At 45.2% G+C, this 20000-nt stretch overlaps 1 protein-coding gene across 1 annotated transcript in view; it reads left to right on the forward strand.

The window, feature by feature from the left end:
* Nucleotides 1-20000, forward strand: part of LOC147020188 (cAMP-dependent protein kinase type II-alpha regulatory subunit-like) — a 138710-nt gene that overhangs the window by 17723 nt on the left and 100987 nt on the right. The window contains exon 2 of the mRNA XM_085895317.1: nt 6240-6275. Coding sequence (XP_085751443.1) covers nt 6240-6275 — 36 coding nt within the window. The remainder of the gene's footprint in view (nt 1-6239; nt 6276-20000) is intronic.

A 20000-nucleotide genomic window follows, 5' to 3' on the forward strand; every position in this document is an offset into this window, starting at 1 on the left:
TGTATTAGCACAATTCTGTATATACCTTCTTGTTCGGGCATATATTGTGCTCACTTGAGCTCTTGTTTTATTTTGTGATTGTTGCAGTTTCGGAATCTGTTTGGGTATTTCGTTTTTTTCTACCGCACTATGATTTTTATTTTGGTTACTTACATAGAACGTTGAATTTGGTTCCAACGATGAATGGCTCTCTGTTCAGTTTTCCAGGAGATGGCATAGTTTTCACGTTTTGAATAAATAATAGCAGCATCCGAAGAGCAACTTTTTGCATGATGAACATTAATGACAGTCATCGTCGTATCACGTCTTATGGATCCAATGAACAGACAGCAAAGCTAAAGTGATCAGGACAAGAAAGATGCCAGTGGAAGCCAAATAACGAAAGTTTAGTGTGCAGTAGCATTTAGTAATATTTTTTGTTTTGGTACTTGCTTTGAGTGTTCAAGTTTTGTATCTTGCATTCATTTCTCCGACTTGTTTTTGAGAACTATGTTTTGTTTTTTTCTTTCCTCTTTGCATGTAAAAGCATTTTGATACATGAACCTCGGACAATTTATAATCAACATGTAATATTCATTGATTAATTTCAGGTGAGGTTTTATGGTCTTGCATGGATTGATGATTAATGATCCTTCTTGCACTATGAGGCACATGAAGTGTAAAATTAGTTTCATTGGTGAGGGGGCACAATATTGGATGGGTCTCCACTCCAACACGGAATACTTGACTGGCTCCCTTTTCCCAGCAAGCTGGTACTCATTTTGCCAACCTTGGTAGGATGACAGGCTGAGTCGACCTGCCTGGTGTTATTTTGGCATGGCTGCGGCTTGATCTCAGGATGTTAAGATCCTAATCCAAATTCCATAACCGTTACACCACCATCGTATGGGTTAATTTTGGTGGAAGCACAAATGTATTTTTCGCCCACCAATGGAATGGTCCTTCATTTTATGATAAACACTCAAATTGCTTCCTGGTTCATGTTTATTTTTCTGGGGATGGTTCCTGTTTGAACTTTACTTTTGTTGATAAAAGGCAGAGTGATGTACGTATTAAGATTCACATCTTGGAGGGAATTTGTTTTGCACCTGCAACCAATTCCCAAAATCAGGTTTCGACCTTTGACACATGAACTGAAAAACAACATGGATTTGAGTGAGGTGTAAATAGAGTGAAATGGTGAGTAATTATGAAATAGCTCGTTGATGAAAATGTTAAGTCTGTTGAGATTTCGACGACCAGAGAGAAACCTGTTGTTTTGGATGGGACACTCCCCCCCAGAATTGGAGTATTTCAGTCAGACTTGTAAGATACTAGCAGGGGTATGCAGTGTTGCCCAGTGCTGTTCTAATCCTGTTGGAGTCTTGAAAGAAAAAAAATCTTTTTGGGGGGGGGGGGTGGGGGTGTCAAAAACACCTCCCTTCACCCATTAAGGAATGGGGTCGGGAATAATTTAATATTACCTTTCACAAAGCTACCTAGGATTAAGCACGAGAAGAATGATTAAAAAAAAAGTCAAACTTTTATTTTTTCAAAAAATGTCTTTTGCATGCAACACTCCCCAGAATTCACTGATGAACCACTGAACATTTGACGAAGATCCGTTTGGTCATATCTGAGATACATGGTGACACACACACGTTGCTTTGCTGATGGTAATGCTAAGAGGGGCAGGGGGGGGAGAAAAAGAGGGATGAGGAGGAGAAGGGGTAGGGGAGTGGTGAGGAGGAGGGGTGGGGGGAGTGATGAGGAGGGGTGAGGAAAGAGCAGGCAGCGAGTCTCATACTGTCTCATCAAAATGATTCTGCACAGAATAACTGAAGATGGAAACAAAATAATGTCAAATCCATTTTCTTCTAGTCATCCTATAAATACCGCTCGGATATGTCTGGAGGTAAATACAGTCCGGAGACAAACACCACCAGGACACGTCACGTCTGCACACGGACACGTCCGTAGATTAATACCACCCAGACACATCCGGAGACAAATACCGTCTGGACACAAACACAACCTGGACACTTCTGGAGACGATCACTGGGGGTGGTAATAGATATAGGAGGTAAGCAGGCAACGCAATGCCAGGCAGCTATAGGTAAATCAAATAGGGTTTTAGGTTGTATTCAGAGGGGGATTATTTATAAATCAAAACAGGTGGTGTTCACATTGAACAGGAATTTAGTGAGGGCCACATCTAGAATATTGTGTGCAGTTCTGGTCACCAAAATTCAGGAAGGACATAAATGCCATCGAGAGGGTTTAGCACAGGGCTACTAGATTGATTCCGGGCCTAGCTAGACTCAGCTATGAGGAGCAGCTGAAGGAGACGGGGCTTTATACATTAGAAAGGAAGCGGTTACGAGGAGATATCATGGAGTTGTTTAAGATAATGAAAGGTATAGATAAAATAAGTGCAGATGAATTATTCAACAGATTAGACAGTGATCGGACCAGGGGCCATAGCCGGAGAGTAAAGAGGAGAGTTAAGAAGGTAGCAGGGCAGGGGACTTTTACTCAGAGAGTAGTTAATGCATGGAATGGCCTCCCTGGAAAGGTTGTGGCAGCAGAAAGAGTTCATAAGTTTAAATTGGAATTGGATCGGTACCTTGAAGTTATGGAGATAGAGCAGTAAAGGGATATTCATAAGACTTTTTGGTAGTTTGAGCATTGATGGGTGATTGTGTGCATGTGTACGGAGTGCTGTTGGTGGGGGTTTTGTCAAGGGGTGTTGTGTAGTTGATGTTGTATGCTTTTAACCAATCCCTGCCCCCTCCCCTGGGGGGAAGAAGAAAAAGAAAAAAGAAAAAAAATAGAAAAGCCAAAAACTTAAAAAACTAAAAAATTAATAAAAAAAAATTGATTATTTAAGAATAAAGTTTGCATTTTCTTCCTTGGATCTTGTGTAGTTGGGTTGGTATGGTGTTCACACAGGCATGATGGGCTGAATGGCCTCCACCTGTGTTAGATTTCCTTGTATCTCCTTGTGTTGACTGGTGCATATCATTTCGATGGACGTACAACTGTACACCGATTGGACCCAATGCTGTGAGACTGGCCACTTTGATCAGCAATGCTGGATCTGAGTTCAAGTTCTCCTCTTGTCTGACCCGAGTTCTTGTTTGTCACACAAGTGCAGAAGTGAAAAACAGTGCTTGTAGAGTTGGAGCTGGCATTTGCAACATGTTAATTTTGGTTATGCACAAAGGTCGAGGTCTAATTTGAACCTCCCCGAGTAATGCCAATCATCGTTTAGCTCTGTTTATTTAATGTCTTTCCTGCAGTGTCTTAAGCTACATGATGAGCATTTTCACACACACACACACACACACACACACACACACACACACACACACACACACACACACACACACACACACACACACACACACACACACACACACACACACACACACACACACACACACACACACACACACACACACACAAACATTGAAAGACGTTCGGAAATGATAAAAAGCACCAAATCAACTTTTCATAATTTGTAGACTCAGTATTGCTTGCATACTAAGAAATGGACAACCCTCATTGTTCACTCTCTTTCAAAGTCACGGTCAACGTGTGGCCCTAAATGGAGTGATTTCATCCCCTCTTCCTGTCCAGGCTGGAGTTCCTCAAGGTAGCGTTCTGGGCCCTGTTCTTTTTCTGGTTTTCATCAATTCTCTCCGAGTTCTCTCCGACTCTCTGGAAAAATCCTCTTTTTCTCTTTGCTGATGACTCCACCCTCTGCCGTACCATCTGTCATCCCTCAGACCGACATGCAGCAGCTTTTTCGCTCACTGCTGTTATGGGTAAAATCACAAACTGGCCCAGCACGTGGAACATGTCTTTCAATTCGGACAAATCTCACACTCTCACTATGTCTCTCCGAAAAGACCAACCCCCCCCCCCCCATCCACTTTCTCAACAATCCTCTGGAAGAAGTCCTTTTTCAAACTTCTGGGTCTCACTATCTGCCATGACCTTTCCTGGGAAAGCCACATTTCCAACCTGGCTTCCAAAACCATTCGCGGACTGGGAATCCTCCGGCGTGCAAAGTCCTTCCTCGGCCCAGCTGGGCTCCTGACCACGTACAAAGCTTTCGTCTGCAGCCTGATGGAGTACTGCTCTCCCCTCTGGGCTGGTGCTCCTGTCTCCCACCTTTCTTGGCTTCATTCTGTGGAAACCAAGGCATTTCAGATCATTGGCATCTCCCGTGATGAGGCTGAGTCTTTGGGCCTCTCACTCTCTCACCGCAGGCAGGTCGGTGGTCTTTGTGTCTTCTACCGTCTCCTCTCCGGTCTCGGCCCACCCTGCTCTGTCTGCGATTTATCCACACCACATTTCCGCAGGGCGCTCAAGGTCCGCCAACAACCCCCTTCTGGTAAAACTACCAAAATCACGAATCACTGCTCACCTTCACTCTTTCATTCCTCTTTTTTCCCGCCTTTGGAATAAACTCTCTCACTCTATTCAATCCCATTCTTCCCTCCAGGCCTTCAAAACAGCTGTTCACCACCACCTCTTATCATCCCCCATCCAAATCCTCGATCTTTTCTACCCCCGATAATCCACCCAAGCCCACCTTCAAATTCCTTGCATTCCTTCCTGAAAGTCCCTGTAATGTCCATCTTGTATTCGCCATGTTCCCCGCCCCATCCCTCTCCCTTCCACAGATCTCCTAATGTCTCTGTTCCCCACTGTTTTGTCCTTCCCACTCCCGCCCCTCTTGTCATGCTCCCTTTGCTGTGCATTGTGTGTTCGCTCTCATACGAGCCTTGACAAGATATCCAAAAAAAAAAAAAAGTGAATGTGTGAAAGAAAACAAACTCGTGCATTATTCTAAACAAGGAAAGCGACGGCAAAGAGTTGGTTTTGGGTTTACTTTCGTTTTTTCTGGGTTCATTCGTTACTTGACATCGTGTTTGTCGTGTTGCGGGGAAATTGTGCTCTTGATCCATAATGTAGAATCGGCTTTCACTACATCGTGACCCCTTCCCCCCTCTTCCGCCCACCTCCAATTCCTGCTGAACAATGAACGACACTCATGTAAAAGAGCTTGTACATGATGCAGGAGTATCGCCTGCATTACAAGGACACGAGATGCTGTACGTTTACCTGAATTGCAAGGTCATTGATAAACAATGGACAAATGGACACAGCATCTATCATGAGCTGTGTGTTCCGATAACTTTTTTCCTTTCCATATGATGTTTCATTTTTGTTTTCTTCATTCAAAACCTATTTTCTTAGCCATTCCTTGGTTTTATTATTATTATTTTGTTCCCCTTTGAACATTATACATGCTACAATGACTTATTTTCGACAGAATACCGATTGAAGTTGGCATGAATTGTGGAGGTGTGGTAAAAGGGGTTAGGCATGCATTTTGTGTCACTGTCTAATCCCATGTTCTGCCAGGGAAATGGTGCTCGGTCCCAAGGGCTTACTAATTGCACAACTGCTGGGTTAATGAAATGCAATCTGGTTATTGATTATTAATGCAGCAGAGGCAGATTGACATTCTGCCAGGAGAGTATTATTTGGATCTGCTCCTGCCTTCAAGGGGATGTGGCTCGGAGGTATGGGTAAATTCATCGTTTTATTGTTGTATTTATTGATTGTAATTTCTTTGTTTATGTTTTGCTTTTAATGGGCAGCATGTTGCCTTGTTTTCCTGGTTCCTTGTTCATTTTGGAATCTTTTGAAGAGGAAATATGGACACCTTCCTTGCATTTTTTTCTTTGAGTGTGGTGTGGTATTACCTATGCCACCAAAGGTGGGTGGGGGTTATGTATTATTTTGTCTCTGTTTGTCTGTGTTTATTTTTCTGTGAGCAAGATATCTCAAAAAGTTCTGGACAGATTCAGACGAAACCTGGTGGACCGGTTGGGTGTGTGACGCGGATAAATTGATTGGATTCCGGTGAAGATCCGGATCCAGATACGATAATTTTTTTTAAAGGGATTCACTATTGAGAGACAGAGCTAAAAACCATATAAACCATAATGTCTCAACAAGTCATGGATGGATTCGGACGAAACTCGGTGAACAGGTTCTATCGGTGGGATTCAAAGCGTGAACTGTTCAGCCTGGTTGAGTTACGCACTCTACCTCGTGCTGTTCTTGTTCAAACGGCATCTGATGGCTAAAACAAGTTGTTTTTTTGTTGTGGGAAAGGTGGGTATTAGATTATTAATTTAATTACTCTGTTTTATTGTGTTTTCCTGCCCTCTCCGTAGCTCCGGTGATCAACAGGTTTAAGAGAAGATCTTCAGGTAATTTGTATTTATTTTTCAAAATTGTTGTCAACACTGCTTTTTTTTTCAGTTTGCACTTTTGCTTATCTGTGTATGCCGGTAAAGGTGCGAGGCATGTGTTTGTACAGAGTTTATACAATGTAAGCAATACTTGGAAAACAAAGTTACTCCCCACCCCATGTCGGACTTTTTTTCTGAACATACTGTTCTTAATTTACCGAACAAGGAAGAAGGACCTGATTGATGAATACTTACCGAAAGCAATATTTAAGACGATGCTTCCAGTGTATGGTGGTGGGGGGAGAAGGATACGGAGGGGAGGGGACTGGGAGGATTGCTTGCTTCTAAATTTGTAGTTGAAAAGGCAAAAACAATACATCTGAAAAACAAAATATCATCCTTATTTTCTATTTTCCTTTGCATTTTTCTTGCATATGCTTGTCTTTTCTATTCCAGATGAAGCTTAGCTGCAAGCTTTGTTAAAAATGTTAGGTATACATGTATTTCTACCTCTCATTGTGCAATGGGAATGTTTTTTTTTTTTTTTAAATACCATGTAATTTTTACCAACCAAAGATGAATTTGTGAGAATGAATGATGCAGATGGCCCTTTTGAGTAATAGGTGCATGGAAGACTGAACAGTGCCAACAACTGAAGAACCATTTGCATTAATTTAATGCTCATAGTGGACCTCGTTTGCGAATACGTATTGGACTGTGATTCACTTCCATATTCAGCCCTGTGATTGCATTGCCACGAAGGCGTGGTCGTGCCGATGATCCAGTGCTCTTACATATTCAGGCTGGAATTTGGAAATTTGCCAGGGTGCAAGCAATAACTACTGTGGGATCATTAACGTCCAACTAATACGAGCAGAAGGGGCACCTTTTAATATCCATCTGTTGGACTGCACACAATTGATATTGTTACGTGGAAGGTGTTGGGGGGGTGGGGGTGAGGATACAGAGCTTGATTGTGGTAAGAATAGCATGGACTGTATGACTGCGTAGCATAGATTACTCTTGTAACAAGGAAAATTGTCAAAGTAAGTTATCTTGTTGAATGTGCATTGAGGTGAGGCAGTAAGTGTTAACTTTAAGACTATGTAGAGTAAGTTTGTTATCCAAATTGTTGTGTTTTCGAATGATGCTGGAGAGGACTTGGGCACAAAGGCACAACTGGAAAGCACATTGCGCTTTCGGAGGAAACAGCATGATGGACTGTTTGGCCAGTGGACTGCAGGCCATTGTGGGTAGGGCTTCTGCAGAGCCTTTGATAGGGGGAGGAGGGAGGCATAAGACTTAAAAAAAAACAAAGGGACCACACTGGCGTTGGATGAGCCAAAAAATGGAACACCCACAGAAGCAGACAACAGTGTCAAGGTTTACGAGGGCCATAACCTCACCTGAGCACAGAAGTTCGAGTTTTGAAATTGGAAGCCCAGTTTTGTGTTTGTGTTCGAATTTGAGTTGGGATCAGACCTTGTCAGAGGCAGCATCCTTCTCTTCATCCCCATACTTCTCCTCATCACCATTCTCTCACCCTGTGCCACACTACCCCTGTGCAACACCAGCCTGCACGGACACACAACCAGCTCGTGCCATACTGGACCTGCAACCAACTCGTGCCTTACTTCGGCGCTCGCTCTTTCCTCACCTCGGCCCTCGCTCGTTCCTCACCTCGGCCCTCGCTCGTTCCTCACCTCGGCCCTCGCTCGTTCCTCACCTCGGCCCTCGCTCGTTCCTCACCTCGGCCCTCGCTCGTTCCTCACCTCGGCCCTCGCTCGTTCCTCACCTCGGCCCTCGCTCGTTCCTCACCTCGGCCCTCGCTCGTTCCTCACCTCGGCCCTCGCTCGTTCCTCACCTCGGCCCTCGCTCGTTCCTCACCTCGGCCCTCGCTCGTTCCTCACCTCGGCCCTCGCTCGTTCCTCACCTCGGCCCTCGCTCGTTCCTCACCTCGGCCCTCGCTCGTTCCTCACCTCGGCCCTCGCTCGTTCCTCACCTCGGCCCTCGCTCGTTCCTCACCTCGGCCCTCTATCGTGCCTCACCTCGGCCCTCGCTCGTTCCTCATTGTTGTGCAATTCCCATTATTTATTTTTGGCACCATAGCTGAGTTCGGCTTTCATGTTTTATTTCATTTCATTGTAAACAAGTGTGTATGCCTCCCGAGTCATTGTACTTTGAGTGCCGGATGTTTTGGAATTGTATGACTGCAAGACTGTCAATCAGCCTGATGGGGGCCGGGCTCCATACATTTCTATTTGATATATTGTCATCAAATAATGTCAGCAGAAATATGCCTCAGGAAATCCCTTGTCTGTTCCGATTATTTATTTATTTATTTATTAGCATCTTGTCTCTCCCCTGCAATGTACCTTAAATAAACCATTTTAGTTTTAAAGAAAAGCGTTCCCGTTTTCCGGCCTCTTGCACATTGCATTGCCAACTTTGGCTTCGTTGGTTGAGCCTTGGGAAATCCTGCACTGTAACTTTGAAATCAGGAAATATATACAGTTTCAGGATCCGTGGAGGCATTGATATGACCTCCAAATCAGAGCGACCATGTTAACGATGTCTCTGACGCGACAATACATTGCCCTGTCCTTGAGACACGAGGGTGACAGTTTATTTCTGGGTTGAGATTCAAATCCAGGGTAGACATGGATCTGCTCCATCCAAACATGTAGACATGTTCTGGAGAAGATGCTCAGTGGTGAGTACACATACCCCGAGACTCTCTTCTCAGTCCAGTGGAGCTGTTACCTCATTTGCATGTCGTGCAAAGACATTGGTGGATATCGGTATACTCGTATGTAGATTACAAGGATATTCAGAGATGATTGACAAACACATGTCTGCTCTTTGGTAGTTAATGAGTCATTGCATTTTGGTGATTTTTTTTTTTTTGTGGTGTCTTGAGGTTTTTAATCATGAAATATACGGGTCCCATTATATGAGGTTTTTTTTTGACCAGGTGTGTCTACATGTGTAAATACAAAGGGTGTTATCAATGTCCTACATGGAATAGATTCTCAATAGTCCCAGACATGCTGAGGTTTTTTTTTCTTCTTCTATATACAGTAAATCCTCGTTTTATGCATCTTTGACTTTACACATAAATCTCTGTGTACGGTTGCGTTTCACGTGGGTGCTCTTTTTTTCCACGGTATCATTCCCCAGGTGCATGTTGGTATTCTTCTTCCTCCGCAATGGTGTCATGTGCACTCAGCAGCGTTGCTGCGGTGCAGGTTGTAACTGAGAAATGAAGTGCGTACAGTACTGTAATGTATCTCTTTCTCCTCAACACTGCATTCCGTGGAATTGTAATCGATTACTTTTATTTTCAGTTTTTATTGTCCATCGTGAAATTTAACCATTGCTTTCAAGAGGAAAACTGCTGCTCGTGGTGAACCAAGAGTACAAATAAACAAAAATTGAGTTGCTTCTCTAAAGAGTTGCTTTGGCTACAACTGAGAACCCACTTGGTCTGTTCAGCTGATTGTCAAGGCAGGGATCTCTTTCCAGTTCTCCAGACCATTGGAAAAGCAAAAAAAGAAAGAAACAAGACTTGTCAAACCTTGGAATTCATCTTCTCGGTGGTAATTATCTATCTATAATTTCAGCAATCTGTGTCTGTCTGTCTGTCTGTCTGTCTGTCTGTCTGTCTGTCTGTCTGTCTGTCTGTCTGTCTGTCTGTCTGTCTGTCTGTCTGTGACCGCCATTTCTCGACGCCCGCCTGTCCGATCTGATTGAAACTTGCCAGGAATATTGCCGGGGCCCGGCAGATGTGCCTTTTCGAGGTTTGATATCGATCGGACAAGCGGTTCCCAAGTTACGGCCATTTATCTGTCGGCCAATGACAAGACACGGTGCTACGACGTCACGAATGACGTCACAATCAATGTTTATTTATTTATTTTATTTATTTTGCACGATCGACGGTCCGATCTGACTGAAACTTGCCAGGAATATTGCCGGGGCCCCGCGGATGTGCTTTTCAAGGTTTTATATTGATCGGACAAGCGGTTCCCAAGTTACGGCCATTTATCTGTCGGCCAATGACAAGACACGGTGCTATGACGTCACGAATGACGTCACAATCAATGTTTATTTATTTATTTATTTATTTTTTTGCACGATCGACGGTCCGATCTGACTGAAACTTGCCAGGAATATTGCCGGGGCCCCGTGGATGTGCTTTTCAAGGTTTGATATCGATCGGACAAGCGGTTCCCAAGTTACGGCCATTTATCTGTCGACCAATGACAGGACAACACAATTCTTCTTCGTTTGATATGACATCACAATTGACGCTGGGGACCTAAGTATGTTTTCCAAGTTATGGCTATTTATGATACGGTTGGTCCAATCTAATTGAAATAATTCCCCAATCCAGTCGTCGTTTACGCACCTACGGGCCCGCCCCTACGGGCCTGTACTAGTAATAATAATAATAACACTAATAATAATAATTAAAACTGGTAAACCAGTGATGCCGGGCTTCAAGGCATGCATCTGTTTTAACAAATTTCAACACTATTGATTTGTCACGTGATTCAACACTAACCTGTCACGTGATATGGGTTATCCAAGTTTTCCGATTTAGAAAGTTAGTTAGAGTCTGCAATGGGGTCTAGCTACGGTGTCCCTAATGTTATTATCAATGAAGGATTGTAAAGCCTATAGCAATACATGATAAAGAAAGAAACTTCAAATTGGACAAATCGAGGCTGGACAAATTTTCAAATCCCCAAAAAAGTCCAATAACTATACATTTGCTGATTAATGTAAGAAGCGAACTTGTAGTACATTAAAAGATCTTCCAGAATGTGCAGTCACTATATCTCTATCGTCTTTAGTTTTCATTTTACGACATGTCCAAAATGGGTGATTTTAAACTTTGGGGGGCTCTGGGGCCTCACTGGGGTCAAATACAGACATCGTATACACATATTTGGAGTACGCTGTTTATGGCCCATCTAAATCTGTTATTAAATTGTTTCAACTCTCATTTGTATATTTTGCATATTTAATGAGCCTAATTTGCTTAATTTTAATTGGATAAATTATGTAACGATTTTGACCAAATTAACAAATTAACATTCCCTTGGAACATTGCAAATGTGTGCAAAAGTTTGAGGCTGTCAGGTTATCCGTTCTGGAGAAGATGCTTTTAGGTTTTGGAGAAAATCCAATATGGCCACCATGCCACCTGACCTCCGTCATCAAAGTTTTCATAGTATAAATTTCAGGTGTATAGGTATTATGGTGTTAGGTTTCATTGAATTTCATACAACCATTTTCCCTCCAGATCCGCCACAAAATCAGTCAGTAGAATAACTGTAATAATAATACTGTTGTGGTTGAGGAAATTCGCAAACCACCATTCAGGTCCCGTAGGTGAGATATCTCTGTAAGTACATGTGTAGTTAGCCCCAAACCCGTTGTTTAGAGGGAATAAATGTGATTCATTCGGGCTGCGACCCTTTAAGATAGCCGTTTTTCTGTTCTATCTTTATTTTGAACCAACCACGTCTCAACCGCCATCACACAACAACCACCAACCGTAACGCCGCTTCACAACAACAACAACGCCAACAGCCACGACCTTTACCTTCACAACTCGCTCTCGCAAACATCGCATCACCGCCATTCCAAGCATCACCGTGGCCAGGGACTGCCACTTTAGACCCTCCACCACCTTCGCCTCTCCTTCTGCGGCCATTCCCGCACCGCTTGTGGGCACCGAGCGTCAGGCTGTCCTGGACTCGTGCAGGGCGCGCGCCGAGCAGCGGGTGCAAAAAGCGGCCTTTCCGCGGAGAAGTCGGATCAAGAATGATACACGCCCACTTCCGATCCGTTCAATCATTAAGCGCAGGGCGATTTGGCCCCCGCCTCCAGGCGCGTCGGAGTAGAATCGATATATGCAAATTCGAGGATCAGGGGAGGTTCACGCCCACTTTTCCTCCGTCCAATGGCCGAGCGTGGCTCCGCCCCCGAGCTCATCCTGATCCGGAAATTTGCATATGGGATCTCCTGCCGTACTATAAAGCGCCGAGCGCGGGGCGAATTCAGAGTTTTGGGCTCGGGCGAGTTGGAGAGGTGTGGCGGCGGCGGAGTGTGGCAGCAGCAGTCAAGACTGGTCTGGAGGAGAGTCGGAGTCTGTCGGGGTTCGGAGTCTGTCGGGGAGCTGCAGAGAGGGGAAGCCGGGAGCGCGGTCGAGGTTGCAGTGGAGTCGCTCGTCGCGGGACCCAAGCAAGCCAGCTATCTTCTTTCCCCAGAGCATCAAAAATTCCCCCCTTCCCCCCCCCACGCTGAGATAGTGCGGAAAGGGGGCCCCGTTCCCAACCCATTCCAAGCCGTGCCAACTAAACACGCGGAGGAGCGCGGAGTCGGGGCACCGCCGCGGCATTTGCGGCTCATCACAAGACGGGTAGGCTCCACGCGGTCTCGCACCCACAGGCCCCGTCTGCCCCCTTGTCGTTGAGGGTGGCCCTTTTCTTTTGCTTTTGAGTATATGTGTTGTCGGCGCCGTCTGTAAAGTAAAACTGTGGAAGTGTTGCCGTGTGCTCGCGTAGTCGGTAGTAGATCTGCATTGTTGTGTTTCTTTTGCAATTGCTTTTGGTGCATAATTGTTGTAATTGTATCTGTGTGCTATCCGTGTGCCGCGGAATAAATGTGCCTCATGTTGAACTGTTTTTCCCGTTTCGCTTCGTATTTTCTTTAATTGAATCTCCATCTTACTTCACGTAAAGGGTTGGTAGTGGGCGAAATACGTCCGATAATTAATCGGAACCGTCGACGTTGACGATAGCACCGCTCGGTTATCCCGATAGTACGGAACGGGTCGCTTAAAGTGGCCCGAGTCCGGAGTCGACCTGCGGCGAGGTGCGATCGCCCGGTCTACCCTCCGTGTGGGTACTTAGGTAGGTCGAATTTGGCGAACAACCCTATCCCACGCGGGGGGCCGATTGGCACGATCGTGGTGAGGCCGAAAGGCCCACCCGTGACTAGTTCCCGGCGTTAGTCCGAGAGGGTCACGACAGAATTGTCCGTCCGGTGGGCGACGTGCCGCGATTCGAGTTAGGTGGCCGCTCGTACGCCGGCGGGCGCGAATTCGCAACAATACTAACAAAATCAATAGGGCTTTCAAGCCAGTTGGCTTGAAGCCCTAATAACTAGCAGATACCCATCTACGACGGGTATGGGGGCAGGACGGATCACAATACTCTGTTACGGTAGTTTCTTTGGATGTTTTGCGCCGCATTCAACAGCTCAGTTCATATTGGTGGTGTGTCTGGGGGCTCATTGTAGCGTTTGAGACCGGTCGCTTTAGATTGTTGGTCTTGACACATAGTGCTGATGAGTAACACGAACAATTTGACATATTCAACGTTTCTATGTTACCTTCATCAACAGATTAACAACATGGCAGGATAAAAGTCATAAATGCTGAGTTGAACAAACGTCCTGAACTCGTGGACTTAGTTAAGTAAAGCACGTAGTCTGGGACCCGGCCGTCGGTTTGCCGCCGAACCATGGCTTGCATTTTGACGGGGCCGATCGGCCTCGCCGCTGTGATCGACCCGGTGGTCGATTTTTCAGGGGGTCTTGTTATCAGCCCCGTAAAATTAAGCTGTGAAAAAAATATATATTAAAAAAAATATATATATTTATTAAAAAAAAAAGAAAGAAAAAGAAAGCTAAGATTACCTGTATGGCAAAACAAAACACCTTTGTCAACACCATTGGTCTCCTTTTGGACACGAGAAATGGACAATGACATGGTTGAAGCCATCTCCAAGATTATGAGAATACTGTTGTGTTGGACTTATCTTCAGGTAGCTCAGGGGATGAATCTCATTCACAATTATCTGATGATAGTGACTTTTGGGGGTTTCTGCCTGAACATTTACATCAATACTAAACCTACTAAAGTTAATTAGTATTTGGCAGAATGTACTGAACACATGTATCTGTTATGTTATTGGACTGGAGAGAGAGATACTTGCAGATAAATTAGTGTTGTTGAGACAGAAATGCATCAATAAACTCATTAAATTTGCGACTGTTCAGATTTTTTTTTTGGTCATTCAGCTTTGCAGCGAATAAAGTTTTAAATTTGTTACGAGAAAAAATCTTTTCACATTATTACTATGTTACTGGTGGATCCAGGTGTGGACATTCAAGTACAACCTACATGACAAGGTAATGGCAGTGAAAAGTCAAGATTTATCCCCATGTATATGGTCGTAGTTCATGAACTGGTCACCCTAAAAAGGCGGAGTTGTTACATGTTTTTCAAAACATCCACTTTCCTTTTTAACTACAGACCAGAAAAAACACAGATATCTAGATATCTTAGTATGAGAAGAAAGGTAATTTTGTCTAGTTTAATGTGGAAAAAAACAAATAAAAAATGTGCATAGTTTTTGTGTAACAGGGAAATAAGTGATACAAGTCAGGGGTGGAATGAACAGGCGGAAGCGGCGGATGTGGCGGAGGCGGTGGATGTGGTGAGTCAAATTTGGAATAAACTGAATTTATTTCAATCAATAAGCTTTAATCTAATCTATTTTGTTATTTTTTTAGGTGAGTAACACTTGGGACTTGCTGTTGCATGATGCAAAATTTATTATTCAACTCGTTATTATTCAGCAAACCCTGACCAATATGTACAAACTCCTAAAAGAGATCTAGTCAATATCTTTACATAGTTATGTATCTAGCAGATTCTCAGGATTAATTTGGTACTTGAAGTGTCCAAAACGGCCAAAGGATAACTGATCCACATCCAATTTACTCAGAAAGGGCGAATTCGAGATAAATGCGAAAATGTGTTTTCCTTGTAATACATTATCCATTAAAGTTCATAATTAAAAATACCATATTTGCCGTTAATTAGTGGTTTTTGCTAATTTTTTTCACACAAGTGCATGTAGCTTGGTGATGTCTATCAACACAAAGAAAACTGAAAAATTGAATATTTTGACCCTGTAACGCAAATGATGACCAGTTCATGAACTACGACCATATGTTGAACACAGTGGGCTAGTCCAGGGGGAGAAATGGGTTGGACTTGTCTACGTAATACTTGAATGGTCCCAGTTCAATGGCATACATGTAATGTATTGTACCGGCACATCATTCATGCAAATTGTCAGAACATTTGTCATTACAGGTAATAATCCACAACAACAAAGACAACTTAGTTCTAATACTTTTTAATGAAAAGGATTGTGGGAAAGTACTGTGCTTGAGCAGAAAGTTCTGTTTCTCAGAACTTTGTGTTTGGCCCCTAGAAGGGCTGTTTAAGGTACATTTTGAAATTACATAGTTAGGATTAGGCTCAGTTTATTCAGATTCTTTGGCAGTTAAGTTTGTACGGACATTGGTCAATTTGGTCCGCATGTTAAAACAATTTACAAAAACGAATTCATAAGATTTTGAAGCAATTTTAAAATCAGCCCCCCTCACCCCACATGACAAGGCCTATTTATCAGCCCCGTCCGATTTTGAAAATGCAAGGCCTGCCGAACGCTGCTGATTGTGACGTCATCAATTCCCTCTTTGAAAATTCTATCCATAATCGATTTTTTGAATCCACTATCACCTGCGTTAATACATGGAACACATAATGTGAAGATTTCGGAAGTATGACCGAATATGTTCGGAGAAAAGTGTGTTCCAAGTTACAGGCTTACGCCCAATATATTATTATATTATGATTATGATTGATATTCGATTTTTTTTGAATCCGCCATCACCTGCGTAAATACATGGAACACATAATTTTAATATTTCGGAAGTATGAACAGAATATATATGGAGAATAGTGTGTTCGAAGTTCCAGGCTTACACCCATTATATTATGATTAATAATAAATTTTCTTCAGACGACATATTTCCGAGCTACCTCTATCAATGGCAATGATTCTGGTACCATCCGACAGAGTTTTACCTTATGAAGCATCCTTTGGAATTGTAATTTTAATAGCTTGAAAGGATTCCACGAAACATAGGCAATACTGTATTCCTTTGTAAAATAATAGGCAGGGATCCGAGGGGTGGATGGGACTGTATGACTGTCAATCAGCCTGATGGGGGCTGGGCCACCATACATTTACATCAGTGTCGTATATTTTGTCATCAAATAATATCAGCAGAAATATGCCTCAGGAAATCCCTTGTTTTTCAGTGTTAAAATTTATGGAAATATTTGCTTTCTTCTCAAAAACGACACGCACAATTTCGATGAAACTTGACCACAACCTTCATCAACCGTGTTGTACCAAAGTTTGTTCATGCCATTTACAAATTTGAGGTGTAAAGGTATATACAGGGGGGTTGCTCCCCAAAATAGGTACTTGCTTTCTTCTCAGAAACTACACACACAACTCCAATGAAGCTTGACTGTAACCTTCATCTCCCATGATGTAACAAAGATTGTTCATGGCATTAAAAAGAATCGGGGTGTAAGGGGTCGACAGGGAGGGTTTCCCGCAAAAGAGGTATTTGCCTTCTTCTCAGAAATGACGCACACAATTCCGATGAAACTTGACCACTGGCTTCATCACCCGTGATATACTAAAGTTTGTTCATGGCATTTAAAAAAAAATCCAGAGGTATTTAATTTATTCTCCATTACATCTTTTGTGGGTCATCCATGCCTAACAGTAGTTCCTTGGTTATCTCATCCAGCCACACCCAGGTGAGTGCGCATCGTGCTGACTCTCCACCCTCCCTCGCGCTGACTCTCCACCCTCCCTCGCGCTGACTCTCCACCCTCCCTCGCGCTGCCTCCCTTCCCCCCACGCTCCCTCCCCACCACCGCTTTTCCTCACCCCCACCCCCGTCGTGCTCCCTCACCCTTCCCTTCCACTGTCTCTCCCACCCTCCTCGCTCTGCCTCCCTCCCCTCACACTATCCTTCTCCCAAACATCCTCCTCCACCATCCAATTCTCCAGAGGTCGAGGAAGTGGTTTTCAAGAATATGCAAATTGGACAAATGAAAATTTATTAATTATATTATTTTATTTTTTATTTGTGATCGTAGTCTGAACTGCTGCTCAGATCAATATAGTTTTTATATAGAATGAATCAACAGATCAGGGCCGGATAGCCGAGAGGTACGCATGCTTGCTCGAAGCTGTCTCGCCTGGGTACGAATCCCGACCCAGCTATAAACTGTCATCCTGGGGTTTCACAGGCAGGGTAATTCATCAATGTGTGTGCTGTCTCTTCGATGGACATTAAACTTGGCGTTCCATCTGTGAGAATCCCCCCTCCCTCTTTTCCCCCTCTACCCCCCTCCTCTCTCTCTCTCTCTCTCTCTCTCTCTCCCCTCCCTCTTTTCCCCCTCTACCCCCCTCCTCTCTGTCTCTCTGTCTCTCTGTCTCTCTGTCTCTCTGTCTCTCTGTCTCTCTGTCTCTCTGTCTCTCTGTCTCTCTGTCTCTCTGTCTCTCTGTCTCTCTGTCTCTCTGTCTCTCTGTCTCTGTCTCTGTCTCTGTCTCTGTCTCTGTCTCTGTCTCTGTCTCTGTCTCTGTGTCTCTCTCTCTCTCCGACCTCTGTGTGTCTCTCTCTCTCTCCGTCCTCTGTGTCTCTCTCTCTCTCTCCGGTCTCTGTGTCTCTCTCTCTCTCCCCGACCTCTGTGTCTCTCTCTCTCTCCCTGACCTCTGTCTGCCTCTCTCTCCCCCCCACCTCTGTGTCTCTCTCTCTCTCCCCGACCTCTGTGTCTCTCTGTCTCTCCCCGACCCCTCTGTCTCTCTCTCTCTCCCCGACCTCTGTGTCTCTCTCTCTCTCCCCGACCTCTGTGTCTCTCTCTCTCCCCGACCTCTGTGTCTCTCTCTCTCCCGACCTCTGTGTCTCTCTCTCTCCCCGACCTCTGTGTCTCTCTGTCTCTCTCTCTCTCTCTCTCTCTCTCTCTCTCTCTCTCTCTCTCTCTCTCTCTCTCTCTCTCTCTCTCTCTCTCTCTCTCTCTCTCTCTCTCTCTGACCTCTCTCTCTCTCTCTGACCTCTCTCTCTCTCTGACCTCTCTCTCTCTGACCTCTCTCTCTCTGACCTCTCTCTCTCTGACCTCTCTCTCTCTGACCTCTCTCTCTCTGACCTCTCTCTCTCTGACCTCTCTCTCTCTGACCTCTCTGACCTCTCTGACCTCTCTGACCTCTCTCTCTCTGACCTCTCTGACCTCTCTCTCTCTCTCTCTGACCTCTCTGACCTCTCTCTCTCTCTGACCTCTCTGACCTCTCTCTCTCTGACCTCTCTGACCTCTCTCTCTCTGACCTCTCTGACCTCTCTGACCTCTCTCTGACCTCTCTGACCTCTCTCTGACCTCTCTGACCTCTCTCTGACCTCTCGACCTCTCTCTGACCTCTCGACCTCTCTCTGACCTCTCGACCTCTCTCTGACCTCTCGACCTCTCTCTGACCTCTCGACCTCTCTCTGACCTCTCGACCTCTCTCTGACCTCTCGACCTCTCTCTGACCTCTCGACCTCTCTCTCTCTCTCTCGACCTCTCGACCTCTCTCTCTCTCTCTCGACCTCTCGACCTCTCTCTCTCTCTCGACCTCTCGACCTCTCTCTCTCTCTCGACCTCTCGACCTCTCGACCTCTCTCTCTCTCTCTGACCACTCGACCTCTCTCTCTCTCTCACCTCTCGACCTCTCTCTCTCTCTCTCTCTGACCTCTCGACCTCTCTCACTCTCTCTGACCTCTCGACCTCTCTCTCTCTCTTTCTGACCTCTCGACCTCTCTCTCTCTCTCTCTGACCTCTCGACCTCTCTCTCTCTCTCTCTGGCCTCTCGACCTCTCTCTCTCTCTTTCTGACCTCTCGGCCTCTCTCTCTCTCTTTCTGGCCTCTCGACCTCTCTCTCTCTCTTTCTGACCTCTCGACCTCTCTCTCTCTCTCTCTGACCTCTCGACCTCTCTCTCTCTCTCTCTCTGACCTCTCGACCTCTCTCTCTCTCTCTCTCTGACCTCTCGACCTCTCTCTCTCTCTCTCTGCCCTCTCGCCCTCTCTCTCTCTCTCTCTCTGACCTCTCGACCTCTCTCTCTCTCTCTCTCTGACCTCTCGACCTCTCTCTCTCTCTCTCTCTCCTCTCCCCCTCTCTCTCTCTCTCTCTCTGACCTCTCCACCTCTCTCTCTCTCTCTCTCTGACCTCTCGACCTCTCTCTCTCTCTCTCTGACCTCTCGACCTCTCTCTCTCTCTCTCTCTCTGACCTCTCGACCTCTCTCTCTCTCTCTCTCTGACCTCTCGACCTCTCTCTCTCTCTCTCTCTGACCTCTCGACCTCTCTCTCTCTCTCTCTCTCTCTGACCTCTCGACCTCTCTCTCTCTCTCTCTCTCTGACCTCTCGACCTCTCTCTCTCTCTCTCTCTCTCTGACCTCTCGACCTCTCTCTCTCTCTCTCTCTCTCTGACCTCTCGACCTCTCTCTCTCTCTCTCTCTCTCGACCTCTCTCTCTCTCTCTCTCTCTCTGACCTCTCGACCTCTCTCTCTCTCTCTCTCTCTCTGACCTCTCGACCTCTCTCTCTCTCTCTCTCTGACCTCTCGACCTCTCTCTCTCTCTCTCTCTCTCTGACCTCTCGACCTCTCTCTCTCTCTCTCTGACCTCTCGACCTCTCTCTCTCTCTCTCTCTCTGACCTCTCGACCTCTCTCTCTCTCTCTCTCTCTGACCTCTCCCCCTCTCTCTCTCTCTCTCTCTCTCTTCTCGCTCTCTCTCTCTCTCTCTCTCTCCGACCTC

The sequence above is a fragment of the Eptatretus burgeri genome, chromosome 9 (assembly GCF_056783735.1).
Source record: "Eptatretus burgeri isolate ZD-2024b chromosome 9, Ebu_testis_v1, whole genome shotgun sequence".
In the NCBI taxonomy this organism is placed as follows: domain Eukaryota; kingdom Metazoa; phylum Chordata; class Myxini; order Myxiniformes; family Myxinidae; genus Eptatretus; species Eptatretus burgeri.